Below are 25,970 nucleotides of genomic sequence, written 5' to 3' on the forward strand. Positions count from 1 at the left end.
AGTTAAGTGTGTACCTCCCACTAAACTAAGCTTGGGGGTTTGTTACTTTTGTTTAAAGAAAAAAAAAATAAGACTAATATCTGCACTTTGGCTACAAAAACTCTTGAAGTCCAACAGAAATCAGTGTATAGAAAGTAAGATTCATTTCTTACACTTCTAGCATTTCTAGATGATCTTTACCAATTCAGGTTTTAAAATAACTTGCTTTACTTTTTCATGGATTTTTGGGGGTTTTTTTGTTTTGTTTTTGTCCCCTCCAATCTGCTCCTGCCCTGCCCTTGATTTCACTTAACAGCTGTAAATGTGATGAAAGACTTAAACATCTTTCCAGATAACATGCCTGGAGAGGCAGGTCCACTTATAGAAATTAAACAGGCAGTTCTAACAAACTGGGGGAAAAAATTGCTAAAAAAGCTAGATTGATAGTGCCACCAATTTATTCACTAAAGTGTACTGCTGATGACTAAGTTATTAAAGAATACACTTGAAACTCACTTTAGTATTTATATCTGTATGTATTTCTCAGGCTATTAAAGAAGAGTGACCATTTCACCACTAAGCAAAATTCTTAGTGCATTCTCACATGGTGGATAAGAATGTGGGTTTATCACCGATACCGTGTAAACGTGATGCTCATGAACTAACTTATACTCAGCATTTTGCACAGCTGTGCATTTACACTGACTGTGTAACTACCCTTAAATACAGTTCTTATAAATAGGCAACACAGAAGTAGTAATCAGTTTATAAAAAATGCTGCTCCAAGATTTCAGGTGTGCAGAATTGCAAGTTTACTTCAGAATAAAACACAGACATAGGGGAGAATCAAAACTTTTAGAGTTGTACTTGACCATATATTTGGACAAAGCAGAATTACACTGCATATAACAAACAGTAAAATTTCTTAAAAGTTGTTACAAATATTTTACTTTCTACCTGTACGATCATTAACGTAGTTTACTATATCATGATTTTTGTCTAAAGGCTTAAAACAAAAACAATCCCCCTAAACTACTTCCCAACAGTAAAATTTAAGTAAAATGCTTACATTCATTTGACAACAAAAAAAACATATTAAAAATGTTGTGAGGGTGGTGCAAGAGCTGCTCTTTCAGCTACAACTTTCTTCCAGGGTTATTCCTGTGGAAAGAAAAAAAACAGTGTTGTTGTAAACTGTTAATAACCAAACTCCAAAACCTTTTACAGTGATCCCCACTCACACCCAATGACTTACAAGATGAACTGTCTAGTCTGCAATTCACTGAAGGATTTACCTTTTCCTCTTTGCGTCTGTCCTTTTCTTCATTGTTCTCAATTGTTTCTTCTTCATCTTCCACAATGCCATCCCCTTGGTATTTGTCATGTGTCCACTTCGGGCTGCTACCTGACTTTTTGAAGTTAAAACGCCCTCTGCCACGCTGGAAAGTACCACGGCCTCTTCCTCTTTTGGCCCAATAATCCACACCATCGTCTCTGTCATCATGCTACAATAATGCCAGACAAGACCAAAGGTTAGAACACCTATTAAACGTACCCCTTAATGTTAGTACTCTATGGCAAATGTCTAAAACAAATGTTAAAAATTTCTCTTTATATCCTAATTTTTAGAATTTATTATGAAGTATATTCTTACAATTCATGATGCTGTAACTAAAACCACAACAATGTTTTAAGAGCCCTTAGTAGCTGTGGGTGTACTCAGGTGTTTATGAGTAACAAATCACTTATCTGTCACTTATCTTCAGTCAGAATAAAGAACTACTAGTTTTGAGAGGAAAAAATTGTTACCTTAAAAAGAAGCTGCTCTAGGACTGTAGTAGGACTTTTTAAAATTATTTTTACTTAAGTTCTTTATACTTAATAAGGAAAGGTAACTGAAGGCAGTTTTCAGAAAACTTGCTTCGCCTGCACAACACAGGGCAGGCAAAAGCAGTTTAATCTGTTTAAATCTTACATTAGCAAACAGTTGAGCTGGCTAATAAGCCTAAACTTTGCTGTCTTGCTAAGAAATACAACCTTACATAGTTTGAGAAGTTCTGACAGTCATTCCACGAACTACATGAAAGCTACAGACAATTATTTAATATAAAAAAGGTTTATATTTAGAACAGTGAGGTAGACTTGCTTCAACATATGGTTTTTTCACTTGTGATTTGGAAAGAAATCCAAACTACCAAACACAATCACACTCATATAAAGCAGTTTAATAATTATATAGTGGTAGTTAAAGGGTGTAATTTTTCTCTAAAAACATTTAATCAATTCAAGTTTAATAGCTACAATTGTTTCATAGCATTTCTGAATGAATAGATTACCACATCTCCTTCTGTGTTTACAGATCAGAAAAGTTTATATACGTGTAGAAAGACAGAAAACTCCTTGTACAAACATCCCAACTGGGATTGAATTATTTCTTAGTTACCTGTTAACATATTTGTGGTAAACTACAATGCTATAGGACAAGATCTAATCTACACTGCTTATCATTTTTCCATGGCGAAACAATATACTTAAAAGTTTGCATTGTTAAGGAGATCAACTGGAGCAGAGGCCACGTTTTCAGTAAACTACACTAACTAGAGTCTTACATCAACAGTCCTCCTTTCATAATCCAGATGGGTAAAAGGCATCAAAACTATGATGATTTTCTTACAACTATCACATTGCACAATTAAGAGCGGCCAACTGCTCATAACAGAATCAGCCTACACATATCCACAAATACTGTCAGCTTTTTCCCAGCTTCGACTTTTGCAGACTTCAAGACAAATCTAAGACGAAGCTTAAATGTCATACAGACATAAATCCACGGAAACACAGCAGAAATATTTTTGGTTTAAAGTTTGGTTTTAATAAATTTTGCCCAAGCCTGCCTTCTTCCTCACTCCCTGAGGAAAGTTTTGGAGATAAATTCGGCTCCAGGCATCAGTTACTGCCAGCAGGCTGCAGAAAAGATGCAACAGAAGGAGAACTGGCCACTACAACCACCCTGACATTGTCACGGTCACTCAAGTCCCTGTCCATACATGCATGCTACTTCTACACTTGTAGAAAGTTTGAAAAAACAAAAGCATGCATAAGACATTGAGTTCTCCACACCCACCAAGAAGTATTTCTTGCTTTTTGGGGTATATTCAGGATCCCACTCCTCTTCCTTCGGTCTCTTCTGAAAAGTAGTATTTGAGTTGCTGGGACCAGTATTTGTTCCAGCAAAGACTCCTCTGGCTCTTCCTCTGCCCCTAATTCGAAACTGATTAACCAAGATGTCATTTAATCCATTTACAGAAAACCACAAATAAGAGTTCACGTTCTCTATTACTGAAAAATACTCTTTCTGTGCTTAATTACAGTATCTGCAAGTGTAAAACCATTTTCAAATATTTCAAATATTACCTTAAGTAATATATTCAAGCACTCACTTTGAAATAATCATTCTATTAAACTTAATTGAAACACATTTGAATTCTTGGCATAAGTTCACCCACAACCACCAAAAAGAAATTTCCTCTGACTGCTGGTAAACCAGCAGGTTTTGCATTGCAACAGAAGGTCAGAAAAGCTTCTGAAGCTGTTCACAGACAAAAAACAAACAGAAAATTGGACTAAAAGAGGGAGAAAACTGTCCAGGGAAAGCAGAGGTCATTTATGGAGTCAACCGTATCAGTTACAAGGAAATGATTTTAGAATACATACTAACGATGCAGTTTTTAAAGTAATATATCCACTGTGTGTCACTAGCACATTTTTAACTGAGATTCAAAAATGTACTTTAGGCTAAAGTCAATTCTTTACTCAAAAAAAAAAATCAGCAATATGTACTGTACAGAGTACATGCCTGAAGTGAAAAAGTGTCTTATAATATTCCTTATAATGAATAAATGGGATTTTAAAACATTAGGCTAAAAAGTCTCAGCAGAAAAACACCTTTAACTTCCAATACACTACGTAGTGATATATACAGTTCCCTCAGCATGTAAATACTTGGCTTGCAGAAAACATTAAATGACTTTATGTCCTTTATCCAATGGGAAAAGAAAGGTTAGGCTGGGAAGATAAGAATGCTAATAAGACTTGTGGTTACTACAGAACACAATTTCCATAAACAGCCTACTTGAAAAAACCTGCAAAACTGCATCTTCAGAGTAACAGTACAAGATAACTGGAAACTCAATTTGTCAAAAGTAAGTATTTCCATAAACACAGGCCAAAAAATGTGTATGATTATCTAACTCAAAAGTACTATGAAGACTTAGTTCCACAAAGCTCCAGCACTTCTCATGCAGAATTTAAGCTGGACAGTTTTAAAACTCCTCTGAAATCAAACAGACTGAGTAACAATCTGTAAAAGGCTTGTAAAACCTATTCAATACTCTGCTGACAAAAAAACCAAAAAATAATTGCATGGAGAGTAATTTGTAAAGCAAGAGACCAACTGTACAGGAGATGAAATACTTTATTTCCAACAGCTTTACAAAATTAGGGCACAACAAAAAGCATTCCAGGGGAGCAGGGGGGGAAAGGATTTAGAGACAAAATTATGGCAAGATTAAAAAGAAAAAAAAATTATCAGGATTTCCTGGTACTAAGTCCTGTGATCAGATTCCTGTTAAGAAAAACATGTAGAGTTTTACTCATCACTATATTAATGCTTCCCCGCACCACGTCAACTTTCAGGTAGAGAACTACAGAGGGTGAAATCTAATATGCTGTTATCCTTATGAGCTTGTATATTACAAATACCACTAAAACACCAGAGGGCACATTTTCTGTATAAAACTCCTTCTTAATCCTACTGTTACACACAGATTTCTTTTGGAGCTGGATGCTAATGACAGTGTCATTGAAAAATTCTACTTAACCTTATTTCTGTTCATATTTCAAAACAATTCACGATGATTATGTATGAGAAGCCTATACTTAAAACAGAATCGTGTATCAGCAAGACTTAGTGAAAAAACATTTCTGATTTAATATGAAATTGACAGCTCAGCTTGCATTAGCTGGCTGGATAGGGGAGATGTTCTGTTCTCCAAGGCTTCCTGTTGCAAGGATTCACAACCAGAGAGTCTTATTTACTCCAAAAGCAAAGCAGTATTTACTGGAATGCAGCCACTACTAGCCTGCATTTACAAACATACTGCTACACTAGCTGGTCTGTATTTTTCCATACCTACCAAGCTTTATCCCTAACAAGGAGAGGTGAGTCAACAGGTTGGCCTATTTAGACTGGCTTGTTTGTTCAAAAAACCTGTGTGTGACCATGTATGTTGTTATGGAACATTAACCAGCTATGACTGCATAGTCAGAATAGGCAGTCACCAGCAATTAAATGAGAAGTCTGTTAAATTCCCAATTGACATCTATCCAGATTTCATATAAAGTAGCATCTTTCACAATACATACAAACTAGTTTTAGAAAGCAGGAAGGCTTTAACCAGTTATGAGTTTCCTTCCACTAAATCTCTTTGAGAGGAGATGGAGTTCTAAGCTCTGCTTTTGTTTGTGCCATTAGCTTATAGAGCTAGAAATTGTGCCGACAGTCATATTTGATGCCTACACCATCCAATGATTTACATATTTATGCCACAAAGATGTTCCTTAGCATAACTACATAAAAATAAGACAACAGGAGGAAATTATGTACTTTCAGTGTTGAAATTTAGAACTTTGAATTCTCTTCTAAGTAGCTACAGTTTTTTAGATGGAAGATTCAAGCCCTTAAGTGTTGGCATAGGCCATAAGCATTTCAGACACCCTCGTATGTAATTCAAAATTTATTTTGCACACTACTACAAACAATTTAATGTGCCTTTACACTAAACAACGCATTTTGGCATTATTTAGTCTTAATTACAGGCTACATGAAGGAATTACTGTTGAAGTTTGAAATTACTCCTACTGATTCTGTAAGACCACCCACATGGAAGTTGCGCTTTTTTGTGCGCCTCATTCTGGTTTGGGGGTTTCTTTTGCTGTGTTGTTGGGAGCTCGGTGTATGTTTGGGGGTGTTTTTATGTTTTGTTTGGGTTGTTTGGAGGGGTTTTTTAAGTGCTCCTTGTCTTTTTTAAGGTCTCCTTTATTGATTGCTAGTCTTTCCTAGGCTTCTACATTTCCCATTTAAATAATTACATTAACATGGAATCAAAGTTTAAGAGTTTTCTGAAGACTCTACAATGGTCAATGCTCACTTTCCAAATCACAATGCTTAAACACATTCCAGAAGCAAATCAATGAGCTTTCATGCTTACTGTGGCCAGTCTGAGCCAAAGAAACACAAAATACCAAGTATATGATCTCCTCAGTATCGTTGCTTCAAGGCTGATGTATATCTTTAATTATGTGTCATTCTCTACTTAACAAGTTGCAGGCATCACACACAAAGGAGGGTAAAACCAAACCCAAACTGACAGGCAGAAACAGAAGGTACAGAGAGTTTGGAGGTAATGGAACACAAGATTTGAACTTTAAACACTAATTTTTCAGATCTTCTTAGGAAATAACCTGATTACAGAAGAGCCTTATGCTAGGATGTCTAATAGCATATTTGCATACCACTTCACTGCTACTAGGCAGTGCTCCAAAATTTAAAAGAAAAAAAAAAGGAGAGAGAAAATCAGACCCAACTAAAACTATTCAGCTTTGGTATATCACATAAAAGAACTCAAGGCTAAGTCTACCCTAACATTAAACATTGCAACATTCCCTCATTTTATTTGTTCTACTATAATCATTGGTGAAGTTTTCATAATCTGGGGAAAGAATAAGAGAAAAACTTACAAAGGTGCCTCTTGGTCTGTTGACTCCTGCAAAACTAGAGTATTCTTTCTGTTCATGGTGGGTTTTGAACTCTTCATCTCTTTCTTTCTTGCAATCCTTTTCTTCTCGAGAACTGGATGAAGAAGAAGATGGGGAGGAAGATGGGGAGGACCTAGCACGGTCTTGGTCTCTTTTTTGTTTACTGAAAAATAAAAAAATATACTATGTGCTATTTTAAACGTACTAGATAGTCTGTAACATGCTATACTAAACCGTGTCTCTCTATATCTTATGAAAAACTAACCCCCTTCTTGTTATAAAGTCACACATTATGTATTTGAGATATTAAGGCAAAGTACAGTTCCACTTTCCAGCCTCCAGTTACACATTTAAGTGTGCAAAATGCATATTATTGCCAGTGAGTTGGAAAGCAGCAGTCTGCAAACTGCAAAATAACAGCTTTCTAGATTTTGACACCATGAAGAGGTTCTGTTACTTTTAAGATCTGCCTTTCTTCTGAGGCAGGAAACAAAAGTTAAAAGGTAAAAACCCCCTCAAGGTAAAGTTTTACAGTAACTTTACATAGTTCAGTTTGCACTGTTGAGAAGATATGGTATGGGCTTCTCTACACAGATGGCTGTAGGGAATTAGCCAGTGGAAGAAAATGTGGATACCAAAGTCAGAAAAGTAAATGGGAAATAGGAAGTGTAAGTAAAAATTCATTGTATATACAGTACAAAGCAGGGAAAAAAAAATCTTAGTGACCCCATAGTGGTATTAATTTGACCCAATTTACAAGACTACAATATACTATTCAAAGAAAGGTCGTACCTGAGGTAACTCTTACCACTTCAAAACAGTATCCACTGAGATTTTTTTTTTCTTAAAACAGCCCACTGGCTTTAGACACAAAAAACTTTCCCCTTCTCACCCATGTTAAAACCTAAGTATCAGTAAAATTCTCATACTCTGGGTGTTATGAGTTGAAAAAGTGCGGAATCAAGCATAACGAACCAAAGTTCTTACACAAACTGTTTATAGAAATGTACTGCATTGAAGTCCAACCTCCTGATGTAGCCTGGATAATAGGACAGATTAATTTGTCATTTTTTTTTTCAGTGTTAGCTTGCTATTCCAAAGTTTTTGTCCTCATCCACCATAAGCCGTGTAAAAGACAGATAATACATATTTGCTGTAAAACAAATAATTTTAATTGTTTAAAATTAAATGTTCCATTATACATTGAAAATTGAAAGCAATTAAGCTTACAATTACAAAGGCTAATTAGAAGCTAAACTCCTATACAGGGACTTCAAATATTTACCTGTCATCTTTGTAAGATTTGTAATCCTTGTAATCTTTTGGAGTTTTCTCCTGCTTTCTTGACCCACTGGATTCCCTGGAACCCTTTGAGTCTCCTCGTTCTTTACTTCGTTCTTTTCTACGCCGGTCAATGTCATGACGAAGATCAGCAGAATCACACCTTAATTTTTTATCTCCCTGTAAAACAACATATATTTTGGAATAAAATTTTGAAATAAAAGATCTAGAAGAGAATCTCAGTGAAAAGAGAAGTTGTGCATCAATAAAAAAAACCCCAACAAGATAGAGTTTACCTATTTTTCAACAAACTTCAGCAGACAAATTGACTTTGCCCTTTACATGTAATGGCTACATCTAAAAAAAAGAACAGCTAAGAACCTCAGTATCAAACAAGGATTCCCATTAAGGCAACAGGATATCTAGGTTTTGATACATACACACCACAATAGATGGTTTGGGGAGATATTTAAGTATGCACTTCTTCTGGTAAACTGTTTTTAAGCAGAGTACAAGCACCTTTGCAATTCAACCACAATACTCATTGACCATCTTGGTACCTCCCCCTGCTCCAACAACTTGGGCAACTTAGTGGTCATGAAAGGAAGAATGGGAGAAGACTTGCCCTTATATGCCACATTAGCAATACTGCAAAATCATGCCACATAAAGCAGCTTCTTCGTAATATGTTTTACTCAAAGGAGAAAAAGATTCTAAATAAAAGTACTCTAGGTACAATAAACACAAATTATTTTTTCCTTTTGTACACTAACAGAGACGAAGTTCAGATTTAATGAATTTAGAAGAACAGGTAGGACATTTACTGAGAACCTACTTTTTGACTTTCTTCTTTAAAGACTCTCTCTTCACCTGCTAAACGGGTATGCTTCCTTAGGGTACTTGGAGAGATGTCAATCCTCCTAAATGTAAAATAAAAGCAGTGTCTTGCCATACACATATATGACTGTTAATGGACTCAGACATTTCAATAGAAAACTGAAAAGGCATTTTTGCAGTAGAGAAACTTTTTGCATATAAAGCCCCACCGTCAGAATAGAGAAGCAGACTAAAAATTAAAAACCATGGTTCAGTTCTGTGTAAAGTAGGCTAGAAACACAAATACAGGTAGATTGGCATTTCACATTTTAAGTACAGCTTTGAATAACAAAAAAATGTTTAATGATTTATTTCAAAAGGATCAGTATATGTAGTCAGTTGAAAGCCCACCCCCTGTTAAGTCAAAAATACTTAACAGTTAAGAATCTTGTAAAGTTCGATATTGTATCCTCACATGCAACACAAATATAGTACATTGCATAATAAAACTATAGCACATGATTAGACACTACATCTGCATGCCTACCTTCTTACCTTTTGGGTTCTCAGATTTTTCAAAAAACTGCTGTAAATTAACACACACAAAAACTAAAGTAGTATGAGATGGAACATTTCACACTGAAGAAGAAAGATGCATGTACAGGGCTTCTTTTCATCTTCAAGACATATGCCCCTCAATATTTGAGCACTGCATGTGAGAAAAGTAAATATATCCCAAATGAGATACAGAGGTAGAGAAGACATCTGTTACAAAACCACAGATGAAGCCAGACTCGACTCAGAGGAGTTCTCTCTTACAAAAGAGGTTCTTTTGGTATTTTGTAATTACACAAACTACCCCATACAGACTAGAAAAAATACTGAGTTCTCAAAAGAAATATTAGCAGACATTATTTGGAACACAAAAAGTCTCTGCATATGTAGTCAACATATACCTATGTATTTCTGGGCTCTTTTGTCGGGTGGAGTGTTCTTCAGTAGCTTTTTGATACGCAGTGAACCTCTCATTTAGGGTCATTCCAGTTGACTTGAAGTATTGCTCTGTTGGTTACAACAGGAAAAAAAAATCCACTGTTTCATTAGTTTAATTCAACTGACAGACAGGTATTTTACTCCTGACAAGAAAGGTAAGTAACAGTATTTTCAATAAATTTATCAGGACAAGCAAATGTGGCGGTTTCCCTATTTTTACACACTCTGTAACCCAAACAAGTTAAGTGCACAGCAGCATCACTGCAAGTCTACTATGCCATGACTGTATTACATCTAATTCAAGCATCATTAACTGACTGGACTAGCTCATTTTCAATGGCATTTTCTTAAACAGTTACTTTATACAAAAGAAAGCGAAGTTACTTTGAATCATGAATACTTGCATTAAGTACATTTTACCATTCATCTCATCTTTAACTTAAGAGTTATTGAAAACATTTAAGTAATATATGCTTCAGTAACTAAATGAATGACCTAACAAGCCTTTTCTTGAAGGAATACAATTTTTTGATTGGAAGCTGGGATGATAAACAATTCAAGACAATTAACACGCCTATACATAAGTAAATTCATTTAAGCATCTGGCATCTTGGCAAACTTGACAACGTCTCTGACAAATTTGCTCCTTCCTTCAGAGACAGTTAAATTAGCCACAGCAAAACTCAGTTTTCAAACCAGCTCAACAAATGTGTTTAAATGTAATATAGAAATACATAAAGTCATGAGCTATGAAATGTTACATATGAAGCAAGCTATCTGCTTAACAGGTCAACATACATCTGTATCAACTTACCGCCCGGCATCCAGTATTTGTCTCATAACCAACCATTAAAACTTGAAACGGCCACTACAAGGGTAGTGCCTCAATCATAATTCCATCAAACACAGGAATTTGAGCTAGCAACTCTGTTTTTATGCCATTTTTGCCAGGAAGACAGAAGGTTCAACTTTGCCTGTTTGGCATCTGTATCTTTCAACAGCTATTTTACTTTTGTAACATGGATTTTGCCATTTCAAAACACATTCCAGGACCTAGTTACAATGAAAAAGAAAACATCACTGGGCATTTTCAGCTCTGCATTAATAAAGAGCTGTTCAGACTGGTCGCATCACACCAATAATGAACAGTTTGTCAAAAGTGCTACAAAAACTCTGCTTACGGATCACAGTAAATCAGAAACTTAAAGAGATGCTCTGCTTTGAAACAACCATAACTGTACATATTCTAGTAACTGGACCAGATAGGCTGTTAAGCTGTTATATTTACCAGATATTTAACATACACAAATTTACAGAAAAATTCCATTCTGTGATCAACATGTGAGAGTTTCATAAGTATTATTTTCACCTACAGCTATATATGTACCACATAAGCAAAAACTTCAAGAAGCTCTCACTGAACTAAGCCTTAAATTTCTTCAAATATCAGTAAGATACTTTCACGACAAATCATTATACTCTAAACAGCTGTCCCAATAATTTTTTTATCTAATACATTACCATAATCCATTATTGTTGACTATTATTTTCCTGTTTATAAGTAATGCAAAATGTAGAAAATCATTGAGCCTTAGTAATCTGAATTATGCCAACAAAATGAAATTTTTAACTGAACTTCAGCACCTATTCTAACATGCAAATCTTAGCAATTTTAAAATTTAACATATCTTAAAAATAATGCTTACAGATAGATTCATTGAAACTGGTCACCTAAGCATTTCCACATTCCCTTTAAGTATGATGATATGGTAAAATTACTTTCACCAGCTCTGTATTATCTCAGTTACATTTACAAGAACAAGAAAACAGCCCAGTGAAATTAAGCAAATTCTAGAGAAAAAAAAACACATAAAGAATTCTCCAGACATTCCCATTGGATTTTAGGAATTATCTATTTTCCCATTAAAAAACTTTTAGAGGATATATGACCTAAGCAAAACACATCTACTTTGATGGTCTAGGTTCAGGTTTTGGTGGTTTTTCAGGGGGACTTTTGTTGTTCTGGTTGGTTTGTTGAGGGTTTTTTTGGGTGTTTATATTAAATAGCCACCACTGTTAAAAAATAATTACTGAGTAACTCATTTAACAGAGGTTCATTTAGTCACTGCCAAGTTTCTGTAAGTGAAATTCCTGATAATGCTGTCAAATAAGAATAAAACGATGTATCATCATGGATTTTAGAATACAATTTTTCTTAAATCTTACTAAGACAAAAATCCCCTTCCAATAAGACCCTGGAAATGACCTCTAGGGTGCTCTAAAAGGAATGTCATTGTATTTACAGTACAAAAGACATCTGCCAACTCACACTGCACCACTTATAAAATTGTATGTTAGGGTCATTAAGTAAGAAAACTGACCAATGCAGTATGTTTAAACTACACTGCAAAATTTTATATGCTGCCTAGGCTCAAAATTTTATCCAGAAACATAATATAACTGCTATTATACTCTACACTGCTTGTGTGCTTTTTAATACTAGTTTCTGTGGCTATTATTTGCTAATTATTTTTATGCATACCTCAAAAGGAAGAAAGCCTGGCTAAATCAAGACTAGAAGGGGGCTGAAATCTTCCTGTACTAGAAAGAGCAAATCGGCTTAAATGAAGCTGTCAGACACTCATCCAGCACAACAGACTCAATACATACCTTTGACATGATGAACCAAGGACACAATGTGCTGAATAAATGACTCTGATGTGCTTTTGTTGGCCTGTGGCAACTTAATGTGGTCAAAGATGGATCGGAATTCTTGCTCCTTCTTGACAGAATGAACAAGTGTGCTGGCAAGCAGCCTGTCTTTAGTCAAGGAAGCAGGTCTAAAATGCATCGACAACAGAAAAGAGACACACAAAGAGAAACCACTAGTTTAAATAAAGATGAACAATACTGCAGACACACAGAGAACCACAGTGTAAAGTGGAATAATTTACCTATTGGAATCATCAAGAGGTACTGGTGCCATTTTGAGTTTAACTTCAGGACGATGGGAGTCACTGGCTATCATTTTGATCCTAAGTGGGCTCTCCTCTCTGAAGGTGGATTTTTCTCTCGCATCCAGATTCTTGTGTAGAGGGGGACTGTAATCAAAGAGTTCTTTGAGCTTTTCAGACTTTACCTGCTCAGGTGACTGAGATTCTTTCTTCATCATTAGTCTCTCAGAACTCTTGTCTTCTTCCTTGTGCTTATCTTTTGTTGCACTAGGCCTTTCCACTACATAGCCAGTCTCTTTAAGCTTATAATTTTTCTCATCTCTAAATCCATCGCTCTCTCTATTGCCCTTGATTGAAACTTTAGATTTGTATTTGGTTCCTTCCTCCTCAGCATTCCGGTGAGATGCAGTAGGAAAATTTTTACCCTGATCTGCCAGGACAGACTTTCTGAACTGTCTGTAATCCTCTGTCTCCTCTGTGTCCTCCCCTTCAGAGTCATTAAACTTTTCTTTCCCAGTCTCTTTATCAACGAAAAAATCTAAAGTTTCCTGTTCCTCCCATTCCCTTTCTCCCTCTGTCCTCCCTTTTTCTGATCCTCTCTCCTTCTGGGCCTCCTTCTCCCTGGTATTACCCCTATCAAGCAGGTATACTCTAGACTCTTCATCTGTGTACCTGTGGATAGTAAAGAAGAGACTGGTAACTCTGGATTGCATTCATTCCAGTTCACTTGCATTCCTCTTTCGTGTCAATCCCACACCAAGAAGAAGATGAAAATACATTCCTCCAAGCCTAACTTTAGCATGCAACACTTCAAACACCATTAACACTGTGTCCACTGTCATTTATGCACCACTGAAGGCATCTGAAAAATATAATGCTTTTCTGGAGAATATCTAGAAATTCTCTGCTAGAGTTTATAAGAAAGACAGTAGCTCTTTTTTTTCCCTTAATCACTACCCAGTTTCACATTCTCTTATACTAGTCATTTTTTCCATAAAATTCACATGAAGTCTGAGAATTCAGACTACAATTCATTTTTGTACTTCTTTTACTGGAAAAGTTAAAGGAGTACCATAAACAAGTGGATGATTTTCAGGATCCTACACATTTCTAAGATCATTCCAGAATCTGAAACAGGCTTAGTGCATTCACTGTATTGTGTAAAAGCAGGGAACGTTTAGAAGGCAGCTCTCCTAAACGCAGAAACACACTTGCCAATTATTTCAAACACTGCGCTTATCTATACTCTATTTTCACATAAATGCTAGTAAGTTTGTCATTTCCAGTACATCTAATCCAAGGGAAGTAGTATTTTTCATCTTCTAAACAGCAATTTTTTTACATAATTAATCACTGACCAGACAAATTCTTCTATAAGCCTACAATCAAGCCTACATAGCATAGTCACAACTTCAGTCTGTAACACATTTTGTAAGAAATCCACTGAAGCACCAGTCACACTGGAGAGAAACAGTCTAATGCAAGATTTTTACAACTTTCAAAAATTACTACTATATCAAACATTTCAAGAACAAATTGAAGAATTTTACATTCATTGGAAAATACAAACTGAACTTCCTTCAGACCAACAGAATTATGATCCAAGAATACCAAGACCAACCCCTCTCTGATAAGTAATGCAAGTCAAGACAAAGCTGTTGTATTGCACCACACAATTAGCAATCAATGCTGTTTATGTTAACATAAAGAAATCATTATAAAACATCAGCATTTTTAGACTTCCTGAAGACTTGCATTTCACATGAAGCATTAACATTTTTAAATACCTGAAGAGAATTCAAACAAGCAAGTCTGATGCACTATTCCAACTAAGATTTTTCTTAACAGTAAAAAAATGAGTACGAGAAAACAGACCACAAAGGAAAAGGACAAACCTATTTTTTCTCAAGGATATATGTCCCTATTTCCACTAGCCAACAGTCAGGACCTTGAAGCATCTTGGCATATACATGTTCCAAGCTCAATTCCAAACAGACTAATATTACTGGCGTTCCAAATTGTGTTTTCCAATGTATAGTAACAACCTCAACAAAACTGTTTAATTTTTTAAGAGGCAACATTAGGCTTATAATCTAATTCTTACCTTTTCATAAACTTTCCACCTTTTGCAGCTTCCTGTTCGCCACCCTCAGGATAAAACGAGCGCACTCGAGCCTCCTCACGGGGGGCACTCTGGGATGGGATTGTCTTTGCAGGGCTTCTCCTCAAAGGGATATGATGCAACGGGCTATTCTGAGAAGGGCTATATCGGCTAGAACCATTTCCAAGAGAACCAGAGCCAGACCTCTCAGGACTATGCTGAATGGAATGGGAATGTTGAGGTGTGTCCTTTGCTGAGTGGGCTGTGCTAAGCAAAGGGGCATCAGAGCAAGATGAACTCTGACTGGGTGGGGAGGCAATAGAAGGACTATGAGGTGACCTTGGACTGTTATCATACGCTGAAAGGCCAGGCCAAATGTCGCCAGAAGCTGCTGATGATTTGTTAAAATCGTCAAGAGGCTCTGATGGGTCATGTTCAAATGTATCTTTCTGTTCATCTTGTGATTTATTTTTCAAAGGGCTTTCTTGCAAAGGAGCTCCTTCAGTTTTCTTTGCCTGCTTTTCCAGAGACGCTCGTCTTTTGGAAGAGACAGGAGATTTGCTGTATGGGGATGAAGAACGAGATGAAGAGGACCTTGGGGACCTGGAAGATCTGTAAGATCGACGAGATCTGCTCCGGGACCTCTGGGAAGACACGGACCTTCGTTTTGGACTTCTGGAACGTGAACGGCCCCGCCTGGGGCTTCTGGAGTGTCTTCGGTTCCAGACAGGCCTATAACCTCCACGATGGTATCTACCACCTCCTCCTTGATAATACCCTCTACCTCTTCCTCTGTAACCATAGGGACGTCTCATTCCTCTATTACTTCTGTAATCTCTGCGATAATCTCTAGAATAAACACGATCCCTGCTGCGAGATCGTGAATACGTCCTTGACCGAGACCTAGAACTAAAATTAAAAAGCAAACATTAACATTTGACAATTGGAAAACCAAAACCAAAGAAGTACCTTGACACTAAATGCTGAATTTCTCAAATGCAGTCAGAACGCTAAAGGATGCAGACTAAATCTTACCGTAACTTCTACAATCTCTGTTTATTATTTCTGCAATATATCATTATATTCCTGTAATACGGATATGATAATAAACATGTCTGTACTCCTCAGGACTGTGACACTCGGCATCCTGTGATTACCAGCCCCAGTGGCCTGCCCTTTATTAAGAGATTATCACCACTGTGGAACACGGCATTCAGCCTCTCAGCCACCTTGCTTCACAGCAGGGAACATGAAGTAGTAAGAAAGATGAGGAAAAGGCTGGAGGCAACTGAGAGGACAAGGTACAGCAAAGTTTATCTACTGAACCCTTAAGTTACTTCAGATACAAAAAACTGAGCCAGAAATGCAGAACATATTACAGGAAAAGAGACTGGACAAAGAAAAGATCTTGTTAAGAGGAAGGCAAGAATCAAAAAGGCCACAAATCATGAAGAACCATTAGCATTCTGAAATTATCTGGAGAAACAGGAAAAGGGACAAACTCCCCAAGTATTAAACCAAGTAACAGAAATCCCATTCAAAGCATAGTTTGCCTACTGCCTAAAATGAAGTAAGATCCCAGGCTCACTTTTGCCACAGCATCATGAAAGTGAAAAACATTTTCCAGACAAAAACTAATATACCAAATCACCTTTTCATGCAGCATGACATCAACTTACCTGTATCTCTTTTTCCTCGAATGTGATCGGGATCTTGACCTAGAGCTGGACTGAGATCTGGATTTTGATCTTGAAGAATGTGATCTGGAGTTAGATCGACCCATTTTTCTCGGTAGATATACTCCTTCCCAAAAAGAAAAGCAATGAGGGGAGGGAAAAAAATGGAAGCAGCTATTTAGAGTCCCTGTAAATTATATAAATGAACAAAATTGTATGTACTAAAACAACAGTATTAGAAAGAAGTATAGCATTTGCTACATGAAAAAACTTTGGAGACATTTATTAGTACCTTAAAAGCTCAACCATATTTTCAAGAATTTAAGATTGCTGCAGAGCACACACTTTGTCTATATTACAGTAAAAAGTCTCCTGGATTTAACTGCAAGCTAATCCTGCAGAAAGATGAAGAAAACAGAAGAAAACCCAAAACATTTCTGCAAATTAAGGCATGAATAACATAACTGATGCATTTTAAACAAAATTCTTGCCATTGCGTGGTTTACAGTTTCCTTGCATTCCCAATGCACTATTCCTTCTCTGGAATGTACCTTTTCCATAAGCAAAAAAAAAGCCCTGTAGCGTTCTGTCCAGCAGTTGTTAAGTTTGAGCCACAGGTATTATTCCTCTTAACCACATGTACTAAGCTAATCACTCTGATCCGATTGTCCACTGGTCAAGATGCTCACCCTGCACCTTTTTAGGTTAACTTTGCTTTTTAATCTACATGCAAAATGCATGGCCAACTTAAAGACTTTAACAACTAGTTAAATAATACAGCTTGAAACAAAATTCAACATGCTTCAGCACAACTAAGCTATGAAAACTACAACTGGTTATAAAGTAATGAGACCTAAAAGAAAATAAATAATAAACTATCATTTCTTCTTACATATTCAAAATTAGTGCTAACCATAAAAAAAATACAAACCTTTTCCTTTTCTTTTCAGATCAGTGGCTAAAAATCCCCAATTTAATTAATAAAAACTTTGACCCATTACCATTTTCTTTTGAAATTGCCCAGCTTTAAGAAAAAAAAAAAAGGGTCACATTAGACAACCTGAATATAAACCATGAACAAGTATATTTTCAGGCCTTTGAATGTTCAGTAATCATCATTGTTTAATAATAATTAAAACAGAAATGGAAAAAAACAAGTATTTAGCTTTTGTATTGCAAACAGGCTTTAAAGTCTAAAATTACTGTAGTAAAAATAAAAGCTCAACACAACAAGCACTTTCTGTCACAAGGTACTTTATATAATCTTTCCTGTTACCTGGGTGATATTTCAATTATGTAAAGACAAAAACAACATTAGAGTTTAAAGTTAACAAAATTTCAGAGATTTTAGACATATCTAAGAGAACTGAAAAGAAAAAAGCAGATCAACTGGTTCCTCCTGCTGCATAGGACTTTCCCTCACAACAGTTTGCATGGCCTGAAATGTAACCAGATCTGAAACTAACCCAGCAAAACTTCTCAACCTAAACTACCTTTCATGTAACTCAGAAAAAACTGTTTACCTTGGTGAAGAAGAATATGTTGCATTCTGTCTTTTACTGGCTACTTGCACTATAAAGCAAATTTGCATAACCTGTATTCAGAAGATGGGTTTCTAATTCATTGTGTTAAACTAAATTCACAGAAAACAGCTTACTATCTCTCTCTCAAGCTCAATTCTCACAAGCAACATTATTTAGAGCTTTAAAGTGTTGTAAGATTTGACTTAGGCCAATTTCTCAAGAGTGATGGAACACAAAACCTGTTTTCTTTTTCTAGTACAAGTAATTTTCAAACCCAACATCAGATGGACAACAGTCATAATAAAATACAATCTCAGCTTTAAGTTATTTTTTTATTATTTTCCCTGTATTCAACAATAACATTTATGCACTTTGTGTTCTATGTATGACAAGTATAGTTGATCTTTAGCAGAGATACAACAATTTTAGAAAGCTTGAATTGCAGCTTCATATTGTAATCATAAATTTCAGGAAAACAAAAGTGTTTTTAATTTTCAATAGCTGGGTTCAATTAGAACATTTAAAAATAGAATTAAGCTAATCTTACCTGAAACTGTTAGTTGGTGCCAATGAAGTGATTTCAAAACTCTCTATTTTTGCTTTCAGCAATTCTGAGTCCTGTGGAACAGAAAATGAGACTGTCAAAGACACGGACGTTCACTAAAGGAGAGATAATACCTTTTGTTTAAAGGGGTTCAAACAGTAACCGGTTTATCATGAAAAGACAACACATAAGAAATAGCACATTTGTTCTTGAAAGTGTGGTGAAGCAGGTCAAGGGCCAGCCACTCTCCAGTGGCAAATCCCACTCCCCCTTTGGCCTCACCTGCAGGGCTGACACAGCATCCTCACCTTCCAACAGCCCTGACATCCTGCAGGCCCTTCAGTGACCAAGCTCCTGATACCCACAAGCCACTTTCACATAAATAGGTTATCAAAGTGGCTTAATGAAGGGCAAACTGTGCTGGATTATGGGGTAAATAAAAGCATGCAGTCAGAAAAAAGAGATTAAAAAGGACAGTGGGAAACTGTTGGACCAGCTTTAACTCTCAACACACAGCTCTGCACTTCACTGGAGCTACCATATTGGAAGAAAATAAAATGAGGTAAGGCCTTAGGCCAACAGTGAAAGCTTTAAGTTTTTCTGTTATAGAAGCATTACTCTTATACCTTCTTGTTTCAAATGCAAATACATATGATTACACCTAAAGAGCCAAAAATTTCAAAAACTAGGTCTTTTTGAGTTATACAGAAACAAAGCTTAATTGTAATAACAAAACCAGTCTCAAATGCACGGACTCAGCTTTTAACTACCTTCAAGCCTTAAGATAATGTACATTTGTAATCTGACTCAACATTAAGCAAACTTTTCAATTCCACTCAAGCAACAAAATAGGAAGTTTGTCCCAATTCAATACAGACAGAATGGGTCTCCTAGAAACTGAATCTCAACAATTTATTCAGTAAATCCAAAGACGTAGGACAGCCAATGCTCCTAAATGACACTTTAACACTTGTTCACAGACATTTTCTTCATCTAAAAGAAGAAATGCAGCACTCGTGTTCATAAACAGTGCTTTCAAAAGTCCACTTACCATTCACTAGTAGTGACCAAGATATTTCCAATTTCTACAAAATATATGCTTTATTAAGATTAAGTTTTTACTTCTCATCATCAGCAAGCATGAGTCTCTGAAGGAGCACAGTAGTGTATCGGACCATTTCAGATTTTGTCTAGACAAAAGGCGAGATGGTATTAGCCAGTAAAGGTTAATGAAGGCATTCAGCAGTCTAGCACAGAAAAAGTAATACAAACTTCAAATTCAGTCCAAGATTTTAAATAAATACTATTATATATATTTCTGACTTTAACTGGTGTTAGCTGAAATCCAAAATCCTAATTGAGACAAGACCTTAGATCCTGGGGATATAGAACAAGACAGACAGTTACTTCACCTTTAAAACCTCCAAGCAGAAGACACGATCTCAGACTCTGGTACTCAGTTACACATAACTCAAACTTCTGTAGTCATTTCCACACAGGTTTAGGAACCTTTTCTAGCAATTGGCAAAGGTGCAAAGTAGCCACATTTTTTTTTCTTTTTTTAATTAAATGCAACATTGGATTTACCATATCCAACCCAGGCAGCTAAGATGTATTTGCTAACCTTTCCCCTAACATTTTTTAGAGGAGCATGGATAAAGCAATATTTTAAAGAAAAACAGCTTTGACTAGAAAACCTTAACTATTGAATAAAATCCACTAAACTATGTGCAGCTTTTGGTTCCATTTCATTGTAACAGGTAAAACCTTGGCACACAATACCCATTTATCCAAACAACGTTCATACTTAAAACACAATTGAAAAGATTACATTGCTGGGGGTTTTTCAGTCTGCATAAATATTCTCCTGATATGCAAGAATCTCAAATGTTATTAACCTCTATTAAAGCCTACTTAGAAAGAATAGTGGTAGCAATAGAAATATGTAGGAAACCAGCTTCTTTTTAAAACTGCACATTCACAGAACAGGTATGCACTCCTGAGAGCATTACAACTACAACAAACTGTTTCACAGCAGCAAATGAAACCAACCAACAGCCCCTCCCCAGACTCTCAGGCTCTCTGTCAGTCTGTAGGGGCCACACCATGTCAAGTAAGGGCACAGGAGTAAAGGGCAAGGAAAAAGAGGTCCTAAGCATCATATGTTGTTACACAACATCATCACAGGAGCAGCTGCCCCTCTCAGTGTAGTGAATGCAGATTTCCCCTGGACTGGTCTCTGCAAGACCCACAGCCTGCCAGGGGTGCACATCAGCACCGTGACACAGGATGACATCACTGACACACGGAATTTGTAAGGAGACCATGACCGCAAGAACAAGGTCCATGCCTACAACACCACGGCTGTAACCCCCACTCTTTCTGCAACTCGAGCTTCTTCTTCCTTTGCCTGCCACCCTAAACAGCAGAAAGGAGATGCCTGGCTCTCAACCATTTCACTCTCATGTTAAAAAATCTGGATTTTACCAAGGAAGCTGCCATAGCTCCTCAGTACCTTAAACCAGAATAAGGTGGCTCTGCTAGTTGAAAGAAACAGTGCCATCTCTGCCATCCACTGTTTCCTCACATTCCTGACGATCTCCCAAGTATTTCTGCAAGCACCTACTAGAATACTTCCAATACAAATTATTTTTTCTGATATGGTTCATTACATAGCCCCACAAACATTCGGGCCAACACAGGGAAGTTGAAATAGCAGCCAGACAGGACTGCTTCTTTTGGCAGCACCACAATCCTAAAGCTTCCCTGAAACCAGCCTGGCACAGCCTTCAGAAGCAACAACTCAGTATTGAAGCTTTATAACAGTACCCTCAAGCAGCTTAAAAAAAAAAAAAAGGAAAAAAGAAAAAAACCCACGTAACCTCCCCACCAAAACAAACACACACAAAAATTAAACCAAACACTTCCAAACAACCAAAGCTAAACATAAAAAACATAACTTTTATAAAAAATTGGCTAGTCCACCACCTGCCAGGTATTGAGTCATATTCAAAAAAAGTTTCTTAATGAAATAACAACAGGATCTTTGGGTGTCCTAAACGAGTCTTGGACAGCAATGCAACTATCAAGCAAAATCAAGATATGCAACAGAATCCAATAAGCAAGATAATAATGAGGAAGCAGCACTGTTAGCATTTCCTATGTTTAATAAAAAAAAAAAAAAAGGGAAGACTCTTTCAAATTCTTTTTAAACATATTTTTCAGTCTTCACAACACCACTGATGCTGAAGTTTTTTCAGAGTACACAAACTGTAGATACAACACGTCTCTTAAGTTACATACCACACATAAGTTTAAGACATTTTAGGACAGTTATACCCACTTACACCAGCAAAACAAACACTGCTTCCTCTTAGCTTCATTATTTTAGCTATCCTTCATTTATAGTTATTTAATAGTCTGTATTTCCCTTGCTTAAGCATAACTCAAGAGCTGTCAGGAAGAATTAAATCAAAATCTTGTTGAAGTAATTCACAAGCTGCTTTCAAAATGCATTTCCATTCTGATATTCAGGATTCCAAAGATGTGAGGATTATACAATCATGACAAAACAAAAGGGGATAGGGCAGTCTATGAGAAATCCCACAGAACTTGCAATATTGTCTCATAATACACACACTGAATTAAGGAAAATCTTAATGAGACAGCACCGTCACTCATCTGTTCAGTACTTGCACATCTGCTGTGCCTTCTCATGCACTCTTTACCTCTCCCCTCCCTTTTCTCCAATGTCCACAGCTGTAGCAGCAGCACTTCACACATAAGAATATAATGCATTTCATAGTGACTGCAAACCCACACTGTTCAGATCAGCAGTGACTCAGATTCCTACAAATATGAGAATTCCATGGCAGATTTGCCCAAACTACCTCGAAATGCACAAATAAGAGCTGGGAAAGATTATTCTCCCTGTTCTATATGCTGGAAATACAATGGAAAGAGTAAAACATAAAAAGGCCTCCTTTCTCCCTAATTGATTATTTTTTAATAGAAAACAATACAAAACACTTGTAAATTAAGTCAAAACCCAGGCTCCTAGTCAGAGCAAAATCACCTCTGCAAAACTGTCATATGATTGTTAGCTATTCCTTTATGTCATAATATTGGCAAACAAAAGCAGGTTTCTCCTCTAACTAAAAACACAGAAAGCAAAGTGCCTTTTTCTAAGAAATGTGTCGATACACAAAAAGGAATTAGTGTGCTTTTGTACATTGTTTTGGACAGCCTTTCTTGGGCTTGGTTATTGGTCCTTTTCAAATACGGTGTTTTCACATGCCCTTACACAATGGTTTCCACAATCTCTGTGATAAAGTACAAGCACGCTGCTGCAGACAAGAGAGTTGTCCCTCCCTCATTTGCTCCCACACTGACACCCATATAGATGCTTGGTGGGCTGCAGCAGTGAACTGATCCAGAAGAAAACTACCCTGGACAAGAGCTGACTTTCCAGGCACATCACCTCCCAGATCCCATGTACCGTAAGGCCAGGGACAGCACAGTGAACGAGACACAAATGCACTTTTCCAGCATGAAACTCAGACAAACACAACACAGTTGTAACCCAAAGGCTTACTTTACTTTCCTCACTAGCTTACTTCATCTATCTCCACTTCCTGTAAACAAAGCCCAAATCTCTCCTTGACAACCAGCCCAAGTATGATCCATCCAAATACCTGCACTCCAAACAGCTCCCTGCTGATCTGTTCTAAATGCCTACAACCACTCCAAGTTTTCTGCATTCCCAACGGCAACAAGCCCTTCTCCACGGTACGTGTTTTTCACTGCTCCTTTCCTCCTTCCTCCAAGATTCCCTCAGTCACCTGAGAGGTTGCTCCATACGTGGAGGGCCCATCTAAGCCTTGCTCAGGAGCGAAGCCGTCACCAATAGATGTAACACGCCGAACCCCGTCCTGCCACTCAGCACAGCCTGTCACTCAACATCAAAACCGACGAGTGGGAGGATGCAATTCCTACCCTCCCTGACATAAGAAGCTGCATGTTTGGAGCACACGTCAGTGCCAGAGCCTTTACTCCTCTTATTTTCCTCACTTTTGTCCAAAACAACGTCATTATCGGAGAAGAGAATGAAGAGGAAAGGGGAGAAAGACAACAGCTAGACAACATTTTCCTGGAACCCCACGCTCTTTAATCAATCCCTCCCACACCGAGAACAACTACTCTAAGTGATGTTTTTATACACTTACAATAAGCCAACCATTGCTCAAACAGTGACTACTTGCAGCGTCAAGAGCACCTTTGGTTTGCATGCCCTCGGGTCTTTTTGTAGTAGAATTTAACTGCTGCAGTGAACGCAAAACTTTGATCTCTCAGATAAACAAGTGACGGGCCGTACTGACTTGGTAAAGGATCACCATAACACACAAAACAAAAATCTGATTTTCGTAAAATAAAGGCGAAAAGTAGGGGGGTCGCAAAGCAAAGGAGGAATAATGGCTAAGATCCTGCAACGATTGGACACTGCAGCGTGATCAACACCGGCAACACAATAGCCCCTTCCAGCGAGGGGCACAAAACCCACTGCTGTCCTCCCGGGGTTTGGGGGCCTCTGTGAGCAGCGCCCCAAAGGCGCGGGGAGCTCCGGGCACAAGAGCCTGAACCACAGCCATGCCCGAAGGAAGTTCCTCCATCGACCGTAGAGGCTGATCCAACACCGGGAAGCATCCTTTCTGTCCAGCACCGCTTGCCTGTGCGGCGTCACACCCGGAGGATAACGGGGAGATTTAACGCTCCCTCCCGTGACCGGCGCTCGCAGCCACATCCCCACGGCCCTCCCGCCTCCCCGAGCCAAAGGCCGCTCTCCCGGGCCGAGGCCCAGCGGGGCCGGACGCCCCCTCCCCACACCGCCCATCCCGGGTTTCCACGGAGCAGCTACAAGGAAGCTCCGCCGCCGCTTCCCGCCGTCCCCTCCCCCTTCTACCTTCGGTTCCCGGGCGCCGACCGGGCGCGGGGAGGAGCGGCACCGGCTCGGCCGCTCCCACGGGAAGCGGCGGCCCGCGGCAGGGCAGTGGGAGCGGGCGGGCGGCCGCCTGGTCCCGTTGCCGTGCCGTCCCGTTCCCGGGGGCTGGCGCGGGATAATCGGGATAATCGGGATAATGGCTGCGGAGCGCCGAGGTCACGCGGCAGGAGAGGGCGGGACGGCGCGGCGCGCGGACACCGCGCGGCCTGGGGAGGGGGGAGGGGGGGGGGGGGAAGGGGGGCGGGACCGGGCTGGGCCCCCTCAGGCTCCCCCGCCATCTTCCCCCAGACCGGGGCCACCGCCCCGCCAAACCTCCGCCCGTCCCTCACCTGGCGGGCGGAACTCCCTGCGGCCCCGCTCCCTTATGGCAGCCGGGCGGCCATTTTCCGTCTCGCCGGAGGAAGAGACGCGCGGCCCACGGGGAAAAGGAGCAGAGCCACCATAGAGAGCGGGGCGGGCGCTGCGTCACTTCCGCTCCGGGAAGCACCAGCCCCGCGCCCAGCGCCCGGGCGCCATGTTGGTTTCGGGTACCCGTCCGCAAGCAAGATGGCGGGCGGGGCGCGGGTCCCTATCCCTATCCCTGCCCCTGTCCCTGTCCCTGTCCCTGTCCCACAGCCGTGGCGCCGCCCCTCCCACCCCGCCGCAGTTAAGAGCCGCCGCACTTTGTCTTTTCGCTCCCCGAAGAGGCGCGAGGGGCTGGGCCCCGCTGGCCGTTGCCTGGTTACCTGTGGGGCGGGATGCGCATCCACGCACGGCAGTGGCTTGGCAGGGCCTGGGTGTGGAGCGCAGCCCGGCCGGTGGCTCGGCGTCCGGCGGCATCGGCAGCCTCTGCTCCCTGCGAGGGAAGAGGTGGCGGAGCCGCGGCGCTTCCCTGCAGCGGCCTGGGCAGCAGGTGATGTGCAGCAGCGCCGCGTCCGGGGAGCGCCCCCGGGGGGCCTGTGACACCGGGACAGCCCAGCCCGGAGTGAGAGTGAGCGCGACTCGCTGTGCTCGGGGCGTGTCTAGGCTCGACAAGGCCTGAAATGCACAGGATCGCAGAATATTCTGAGTTGGAAGGCACCCACAAAGATCACTGTGTCCAACTCTTGGACGTGCACAGGACCATCCCCACGCGTCGCACGATGTGTCTCAGAGCGTTCATGAGCAATTCATGCTACTCGAATCTAACACAGCTTGTTTATTTTGTAAAAGGCTGTTGCATATTATTTCTGAGACAAGAAATAAAACTTTAAAAATAGCAAGAAAGGGTGCACACACAACTGAATTTTTAAATTCAGGTGGCAGTGTGA

The 25,970-nt window shown here is 39.1% G+C and overlaps 1 protein-coding gene across 9 annotated transcripts; it reads right to left on the minus strand.

Moving 5' to 3' along the window:
• Nucleotides 1-767: 767 nt before the first annotated feature.
• BCLAF1 (BCL2 associated transcription factor 1) lies at nucleotides 768-25,630 on the minus strand. 9 transcript variants are annotated; one of them, XM_071549132.1, is made up of 14 exons: nucleotides 25,011-25,139; nucleotides 19,735-19,873; nucleotides 18,687-18,757; nucleotides 16,620-16,743; nucleotides 14,944-15,849; nucleotides 12,840-13,511; nucleotides 12,556-12,725; nucleotides 9,849-9,954; nucleotides 8,912-8,996; nucleotides 8,081-8,256; nucleotides 6,778-6,958; nucleotides 3,104-3,250; nucleotides 1,275-1,484; nucleotides 768-1,140 (listed from the first exon to the last, which is right to left on the minus strand). In XM_071549132.1, the coding sequence occupies exons 4-14, from the start codon at nucleotides 16,721-16,723 to the stop codon at nucleotides 1,135-1,137; spliced, it is 2,763 nt and encodes a 920-aa protein (XP_071405233.1). In that variant the 5' UTR covers nucleotides 16,724-16,743; nucleotides 18,687-18,757; nucleotides 19,735-19,873; nucleotides 25,011-25,139; the 3' UTR covers nucleotides 768-1,134. The 9 variants fall into 9 exon arrangements, with proteins under 9 accessions (XP_071405233.1, XP_071405240.1, XP_071405232.1 ...); XM_071549139.1 differs by lacking the exon at nucleotides 25,011-25,139 and adding an exon at nucleotides 24,643-24,858 and having other exon boundaries at nucleotides 12,840-12,986; XM_071549131.1 differs by lacking the exon at nucleotides 25,011-25,139 and adding an exon at nucleotides 24,643-24,858.
• Between the last annotated feature and the right edge of the window lie 340 nt (nucleotides 25,631-25,970).

This window comes from Pithys albifrons, chromosome 2, assembly GCF_047495875.1.
Source record: "Pithys albifrons albifrons isolate INPA30051 chromosome 2, PitAlb_v1, whole genome shotgun sequence".
NCBI lineage: Eukaryota > Metazoa > Chordata > Aves > Passeriformes > Thamnophilidae > Pithys > Pithys albifrons.

What these genes read in the sequence shown, in the direction of transcription:
- BCLAF1 (XM_071549136.1), bottom strand. Translation starts at nt 16,723, where the DNA reads ATGGGTCGATCTAACTCCAGATCACATTCTTCAAGATCAAAATCCAGA. An exon ending in TCGAGGAAAAAGAGATACAG is followed by an intron (nt 15,850 to 16,619) that starts GTAAGTTGATGT and finishes TTTTAATTTTAG; the next exon opens with TTCTAGGTCTCGGTCAAGGA. An exon ending in CTTGGTTCATCATGTCAAAG is followed by an intron (nt 9,955 to 12,555) that starts GTATGTATTGAG and finishes TGTAACCAACAG; the next exon opens with AGCAATACTTCAAGTCAACT.